We start from the raw sequence: 8,425 nt of genomic DNA on the forward strand, positions 1-8,425 counted from the left end.
CCTTAAAGCCATCAAAGGAAGATTCACCAGAAACTACCACAGGGAAAAGCATCTTTTGAATGCAGAAAACAATTTAAACATTAAACCAGTAACTTTTGTTTTAACGGGTCTTAAACTTCTTCATAGACTCCAAAACTTGCAAGCTTTAAATTTGGCTATTGTTTGTAAGAACCTTAGCAGTGGATCAGATGTTTGTCTAAACAATGATACCACTAGCTCCATAATGTATCACTTCCCTTAGGCACTGCCTGAGTTTTCTTTAAAAAAAAATAAAATTCTAGATACATTCAATTTATACGTCGGCATAATTTAAGCGTATTTGCAAAAGAAAATAAAACAGGATAACGAACATGAACATGATAAGCTAAAAATATGGAAACGACAAAACTCGACCAGCCTTGTTGTTCTTTGTACATCAACATGTCTGCTCGTGACTCTTACGCCATGCCATCCATCCCATGAATCAAAAATAGTAACCATATCCCATGATTAGCTAGCTAGAATCTAAAGCCTAACAATATCGGTTGAAATTTAACCCACGTCATTCATTTCCTAAAGACATTCACGTGTCAGTAAATAAACGGTCTATACAATATTTGTTCATGTGGACTTCTACCGACCAATTCACTCTCTCTACCTTTCAAATAGGAACATCTTCCCTTCCCTCTATCTGTATATATATATACACCATCTTGAGGCATACTATTTCATCAGCAAAACAACTTGCTCATCCATTTATTATCACTACAAGAGCCTCTTACATTCTTACATCTAAAGAAATCAAAACTTTTAAGTAATCTCATATTTTTTAAATTAAATATAATGGCTGCTTCAGCATCATCTGCAGTGTACCACTCTATCCTGTCTAACAATGTCAACCGTGTTCAAATCCAAACACGGAGAAACGCTAGCTTCAAAGTTTGCTGCATGGCCGAGGATAATAAGCAAGCTCCAATTTCAACTCCCACTTCTCCACCACCACGTGCTGCACCTAAGGTTCGTTGCCTCGATTATACTGGTATATTTATCCTTAATTTGGTGATTATTTTTTCATCTAGCGCTAACGAATTAAATCTTTTTAATGATCTGCAGATGAGCACAAAATTTACAGATTTACTAGCATTCAGTGGGCCGGCACCTGAGAGAATCAATGGTAGACTTGCCATGATTGGGTTTGTTACTGCTATGGGAGTAGAACTTGCTAAAGGTACTGATGTTGCAGCACAGTTGGGTGATGGAGGACTACCATGGTTTCTATATACATGTGTTTTGCTATCCGTGGCTTCAATTGTCCCATTGGCTCAAGGTGTGAGTGTTGAATCGAAATCAGACGGTATCATGTCCTCCACTGCTGAGATGTGGAACGGTAGAGCAGCAATGCTGGGTTTGGTTGCATTGGTGCTCACTGAAGTTGCCAAGGGAGGAGCTCTCATATAAATTACATGATTTTGATCTATTTCAAGTACTCATTCTTGGCGTTTTGGAAGGTTAAAATTTTACTAGGCCCCTTGTAAATGTTTTTGATCATCACATATATGAAAAGTTGTGCTCGCCTTTATTAGTATATGTTTTAGCCAATTACAAAATCATTATAATATATCTCTCCCCATCACCATGGACGATTTTTCAAGTGAAATTGGTAAGTGTGTGGCCAAGTATTACCGTGGATAAACAGTAAATCAAGATGGTAAATTCAAAAAGGACCCTCACCCACCCTTCGTTTTAAACAACTCAATCAAGATTAAAAAAGAAAAACCAGCAGTAAAAGCTTTTATTAGGATATATACCAGTAGTCAAGGTCATGTTGACTTGACTATCGTAGTCTGTCTCTCAATGTATAAATATCTCTCATATGTGTTTGTGTAATCTACCGAATTAATATCTTTCGTAATAAAAATACTCTAATTACTGTGTAATAACTTTCTCATGGTATCATTGAGGTCGATTTGGGATTAACTCTATCACAACAAGTTTTTCAATAAGTTTCTTCCACAGAGTGTGATTTAATCACGATTTAGATCAAATACTTAAAAAAATTCTGATCTTCGCCCATTTCTTGATCCACAATTTCAGTCATCTTCTTGATTTCTTGGAATTTAGGGTTTTTCAAATACGTTTTCAATATCTTCAACAACAACAATAACAATTTCTCATTCTTTCATTAATTTTTCATGCCGAGTACTAAAAGAATGATGAATAATCTTCAACAACAACAACAATTGAATCAAGATGGTAATCCAGTATCTTCCGCTGCTACTGCTTCTGGTAATGGAGATTCAGGGTATTTCTCTTTACCTTTTAATAACATTGGTAATTTCGTCTCAGAAAATTTAGATCATACCAATTTCTTGTTATGACGTGATCAGTTTGAGTCTGTTTTAATTACTATGGATCTTTATGGATAGTGGTGGTGAAATTGTTGAACCTCCTTCAGAAGTCACTATTAATGGTGTTACCAGTGTTAATCCAAGGGGTGTACTGGAGAAAGGAAGATCGTTTTGTTATGAGTTGTCTTAAAGCAACATTTACAACAACAATTTCAGGGGATGTTCTTGGAATGAGTTCTGCTTGCCAGATTTGGCAATATCTTGAAACTAGTTTTAGGTCTCAGTTTGGTGCAAGAGGCAATTTGTTACGAAATCAGTTGCATGGGTTAAGAAGAGGATCTCAAACTATTAATGAATTCCTACATAATTTGAAGACTATTACTGATTCTTTGGATGCGATTAATGATAGAGTATTTGATGCTGATATTATGATGTATGCTCTTAATGGTCTTGGTAGAGATTATGATACTTTTGTTATAGCTGCTCAAAATCGTGATACACCTTATTCTTTTGGTGAATTGAAGGATAGATTATTAACTCATGAGAAGTGGATTAGTGATCAACATCAGGGTCAAGAAGCTGGTTCTGGTTATCATACTAGTAATCCTACAATATTTTATGGGAAGAATATTCACAATGGTGGTAAAAATGGTAAAGGTAAATCGAAGAATTTCAAGAATAATGGTTCAACTTCAAAGAATGGGTCTTTTTTCAAAAGTGGTGTTGGGTCTACTAACTCAAGTGGGGATATTTCTGATGGAGCTGCAAGAAGACCATTTGTGAATTTCTCCACAGCGGAGTGTCAAATATGCAGGAAAAACTGGTCATTTTGCAAGTAGATGCTTTTTAGGTATCATCCACCAGTTACTAATACTAATGCTCAGTCTTCTAATGCTGCTAGTGTACAAAATGTGGAGCAAGCTTTTAGTGGTGCTCAGGTTAATTCAGCTATGTGTGATGATCCTTCTAGTGTTGCTTCTACAACTTGGATTTCTGATTCAGGGGCTTCTAGGCATATGACTGGAGAATCATCAATTCTGCACAATACTTCTACATACAATGGATCAGACAAAGTGGTGGTTGGCAATGGTAAGACTCTTGCTATTTCTCAAACTGGTAGTTCTATACTCCATACTTCTAATGCAAATTTCAAACTAGATAACATCTTACTAGTGCCAGAAATAACTCAGAACCTATTGTCAGTAGATCAGTTTACTAGGGACAGTTGTTGTTATTTTTTCTTTGATCCTTGGAGTTATGAGATCAGAGATTTAAGTTCTCACCACAATTTTGGCTCAGGGTAGAATGATCAATAACTTGTATCCAATTCACAATTTGTTTTTATCTCCAACTCTCATTTTACATCCTTTTCTACTATGCTTGCTTCTTCTTCTGTTTGGCATAATAGATTAGGTCACCCAGCTAAGAAATTTTTTCATTATTTGAGTTCTAACAAGTATATTTCTCTGAATTCTGAGTCTTCTGATTCTCTTTTTCATCCATGTCAAATTGTCAAAAGTAAAAGACTTCCTTTTCATCTTCCAATACTCATGAATCCAATCCTTTAGCACTTCTACATTGTGATGTTGGGGTCCATCACCAGTGCTTTCTTATGCTGGCTATAATATTATATTGTTTTCGTAGATGATGCAAGTAGATTTCATTGGATTTATCCAATGAAGTAGAAAACTGATGCATTAGACTGTTTTGTTCAATTCAAAAATCTTACTGAAAATTTGTTCTCTACAAGAATTCTTTGTTTTCAAACAGATAATGCCTGTGAACTTGCAAAATGAGTTTTTAAACAATTCCTAGATTCCAAAGGTATTCTTTTAAGACTTTCTTGTCCAAATACACCAGAACAAAATGGTTTGGCAGAAAGAAAACTTAGGCATATTACAGAAATGAGTAATACCCTACTTTTTCACTCTTCTTGTCCAAAATCTTTTTGGTTTGATGCCTTTCTTACTTCCACATTTATTATTAATAGAACTCCTGCTCTTGTTTTATCCATGAAATCTCCTTATGAGATTCTTTTTCATGTTTTACCGGACTATTCTTTTTTGAGAATTTTTGGTTCCACTTGTTTTCCATATCTTGGACATTATAGACCTGATAAACTTTCTCCAAAGTCATTAAAGTGTGCGATCATTGGTTATAGCAATATGCATAAGGGTTATATATGTTTTGACCCTATTTCTAATAATATATCTAGACATGTCATTTGATGAGACTTCTTTTTATTATGCATCTCCTTCCTCTCCATCTGTTCAATATAGTGATAACATACAAACTTATCCTGAGTTAGAATCATCAGATTCTGCTATTATCCCAACTATTACTCCCCAGCCTTCTGTTGTCACTAGATCAATGCAAGGAATTTCAAAACCAAAACAGTTTCCTGATTTTGTGACTGATCATTCAGTTAAACATCCCATTCAAAATTCTTTTACTTGTTCATTGAATACTATTACTGAGCCAAAATCTTTCAAAGAAGCATCTAAACTTGTACAATGGGTAGGATCAATGAAAGATGAAGTTGAAGCTCTTAGGCTAAATGACACTTGGACTTATGTCTTACCAGAACCACACATGAATATTCTTGGTTGTAAGTGGGTTTACAAGGTAAAACTTAAAGTTGATGGCACTATAGGTAGATTAAAGTCTAGATTAGTGGCACAAGGATACAATCAACAAGATGGAGTGGATTGTGGAGAGACTTTTTCACCAGTTGTAAAGACTACAACTGTAAGGGTTGTCCTTACTTTAGCAATTACAAATGACTGGATAGTTAAACAATTGGATGTGTCCAACGCTTTTTTACATGGGTATTTATCTGAAGATGTGTGTATGAGATAGCCTCCAGGTTTTACAAATCCAGATTTTCCAAATCATGTGTGTCATTTAAAGAAGTCATTATATGGTTTAAAACAGGCGCCTAGGGCCTGGTTTCACAGATTTAGTACATTTTTGATTTAGTTTGGTTTTAAGAAGTCAATGAATGATATTCAATGTTCATATATACAACTGAAAAAGATATGATGGTGTTATTACTATATGTTGATGATATTTTGTTGACTGGAAATTCTACTTCACTTATTCATCAACTGATTGTGTCTCTAAGTAAAGAGTTTGTTATGAAAGATTTAGGAGAACTTCATTACTTTTTGGGGATTGAAGTTTCAAGATCAGCTGATGCTTTTGTTCTCACACAGCAGAAATATACTTTAGATTTGTTAAGAAAAGCTAAAATGGTTGAGTTAAAACCTTGTGACACACCAGTAGCTAAGGGTAAGAGATACTCTATTCATGATGATGTTTTGTTGGAAGATCCTTTAGAGTATAGAACAATAGTGGGCAGTCTTCAGTACTTAACACATACAAGACCAGACATATGCTTTGGGGTGAATTATGTTTCACAATTTGTGCATGCTCCTACTGATCAACATATGCTTCTAGTAAAGAGGATTTTTTGAGATACTTAAAAGGCATTTTAGGTACTGGTATTTCTCTACACAAGTGTGATATCCATTCTTTACTAGCTTATACAGATTCATATTGGGCTGGTTGCCCTGATACAAGAAGATCCACTTCTGGGTATGTTGTTTTCGTGGGAGATTCACTTATTTCTTGGTCTTCAAAGAAACAACCAACAGTTTCAAGAAGTTCTGCTGAAGCAGTATAAATGTTTAACTGCAGCTGCTGCAGAATTACAATGGCTTACTTATGTTATGTCAGATCTGAATATTTCTGTATCTTATCCTTTGCAGATAAATTGTAATAATCAAAGTGCAATTTTTCTTGCTTCTAATCTTGTTTTTCATGCCAGGACAAAACATGAGGATGTAGATTATCATACAATCAGGGAATTAGTTGATGAAGGCACTCTTAAAGTAGTTCATGTCAGATCTGAGGAGCAGCTTGCTGATGTTTTTACAAAGGGATTATGTTATCCTACTTTCTCAAGACTCTCATACTTCTGCCACAGCTGACACTTCTTATGATACTGTTGATGCTACTGGAAATTCTACTACTGCTGTTACCTAATGTTTTTGTTCAGCCTTTTCTTCTTATTGTCATATGGGCTCTTGTTGAGCATATGTGTTTCTACATGACTCTGGCCCTTGTTGGGTGAGTTATGGCTTTTGTTCAGTATTGCTGAATTGGATCTTGTTGAGCATATGAGTACTTTACTTAAACTCTGACCCTTGTTGGGTGAGTTTTTACTTTTTATTTTTGTTCAAACTTTTCCTTTTCTGTCTGCAAAGTGTGAGGGGGTATATTAGGATATATACTAATAGTCAAGGTCATGTTGACTTGACTATAGTAGTCTGTCTCTCGATGTATAAATACATGTCATATGTGTTCGTGTAATCTACCGAATTAATATCTTTTGTAATAATAGTACTTTCTAATTACTGTGTAATAACTTTCTCAGTTTTGATATCTTCTTTCTTTCTGTTCAGACCGACGGTCTTCAGCTGAAACTCCAGAGAGAGAGCTTGAAGACAAAAAGGTTTTCTCAGATTCAGATCTGTATAAACAATATACTCACTACCTTATTCTAAATCTAAGGATCAGAACCATTTCATTTTATACTCACAGTTTTCAATCTTAGTGTTTAGATTCAGTTTATTTAAAGAATGAGTGAATTTGAAGTTAATAGATCTGAGACAGTAAGCATGTTGTAGCTCCTAACTAAGGCAATAGTAGTAAAGAAGAGGAAGAAGAAGAAAGAAAAAGAGAAGAAGAGGGTTTATTCATCCCTTGGTATCGACAGAATCGGAAAAACACCCCTTAAATCTCTTTCCGGAAATTCTATTGACGATATCACTACCACACAAAGAGCCATTTCTGTAGATTCTGATGTATTTAGGGAAGTTAAATGTTTAATTAAGACATGCACATACACCGGGATGATGAGGACTGATGCTCATTAGAAGTGAAGCAGGGAATTTCTAATTGAAGACATTGGGGAATGATTATTTCAAATGTTCATTTGTCATGGAGAGTTCATTCGGATATTGATATGGTAGTATTGGAAATGGGTTTATTGCCTTTCATAGTAGTATCAGAGTCATTTGCTTGCCTCTAGTATTTGCGGACATCCAGAATCCATCTATTTATGCTATGGAGGAATTGGTTCTTTGAATGAAGGACAAAGAGCTGCAGGCCTACGGTGTACTGACACAGTTTTGAGAGTTGAAGTTTCTGTTGGCACGTCGCAAGATTTTCCCTCCGATTAGCTGTGCGGAAGTGGTACGCTAATTAGTATCGAAAGTCGAAGAGTTGTTACTTGCTCAAATTTTTAAGCTTCTTGATGCCTGGATCATGATTTAGCAGTTTCAAAAGGTTACTTGCTTAAAGTTTTTAAAGGAGCTGAACCATGCTTAATTTACCAATCCAAACTCTTAATTGCTCTATCATCAACCGAACAAACGAAGATAATTGAATTATATTCATAATATCAATTACATCAGATACACTTGAAAGCAATTTATGCATGCTGATTTACAATTCAAAGAGTCTTTTTATTGTTCTGTTAGAATCCATGGAGAACTATGTACCTTGGCGATTGTTATTCATCTGCCTCAATATAATGAAACTAATGTAAATTAACATGGTTCAAAACAATGACTAATTACTTGGCAATTAACACAAAAATGCTTACAGAACAGAATATCCTTAGTTACAAATTGATGAACTTAAACATCTATCAGTTCTGAAATTGAACAAGAATGCAAGTATTATGGTGCTACAAAAATAAAAGAACATACAAAACAAGTTAGAGATTTAACGTATACCATGGAACCCACACCCCCCCCCCCACACCCCACCCCCCCAAAAACTCTCTCGGTGCCATTTGTATATATGATTTACTGTTGATCTTTGCACACTTTCCGAGTCTGCTAATACCATTTACTTGGATAGAGATCTGGACTTTCCAATGCAAACCATTTCGCCGACTGAAAAAGCACAGTTCTCTCATCACATATTTACTAGCCTAGATATTTACTCTGCAAAATTCATGAAGATATTCGTAATGGCTTTAGTACTTCCTCTAACCACTCATCCAAATCTTGTTCATTTTCTGAATC

At 35.2% G+C, this 8,425-nt stretch overlaps 1 protein-coding gene across 1 annotated transcript; it reads left to right on the top strand.

Annotated features, from left to right (window-relative positions):
- Nucleotides 1-683: 683 nt before the first annotated feature.
- On the top strand, nt 684-1,630 carry LOC113314814 (early light-induced protein 1, chloroplastic-like). Its single transcript, XM_026563268.1, has 2 exons — nt 684-996; nt 1,093-1,630. The coding sequence occupies exons 1-2, from the start codon at nt 823-825 to the stop codon at nt 1,435-1,437; spliced, it is 519 nt and encodes a 172-aa protein (XP_026419053.1). The 5' UTR covers nt 684-822; the 3' UTR covers nt 1,438-1,630.
- The last annotated feature ends 6,795 nt before the right edge of the window (nt 1,631-8,425 follow it).

Source organism: Papaver somniferum, chromosome 1 (assembly GCF_003573695.1).
Source record: "Papaver somniferum cultivar HN1 chromosome 1, ASM357369v1, whole genome shotgun sequence".
Lineage (NCBI taxonomy): Eukaryota > Viridiplantae > Streptophyta > Magnoliopsida > Ranunculales > Papaveraceae > Papaver > Papaver somniferum.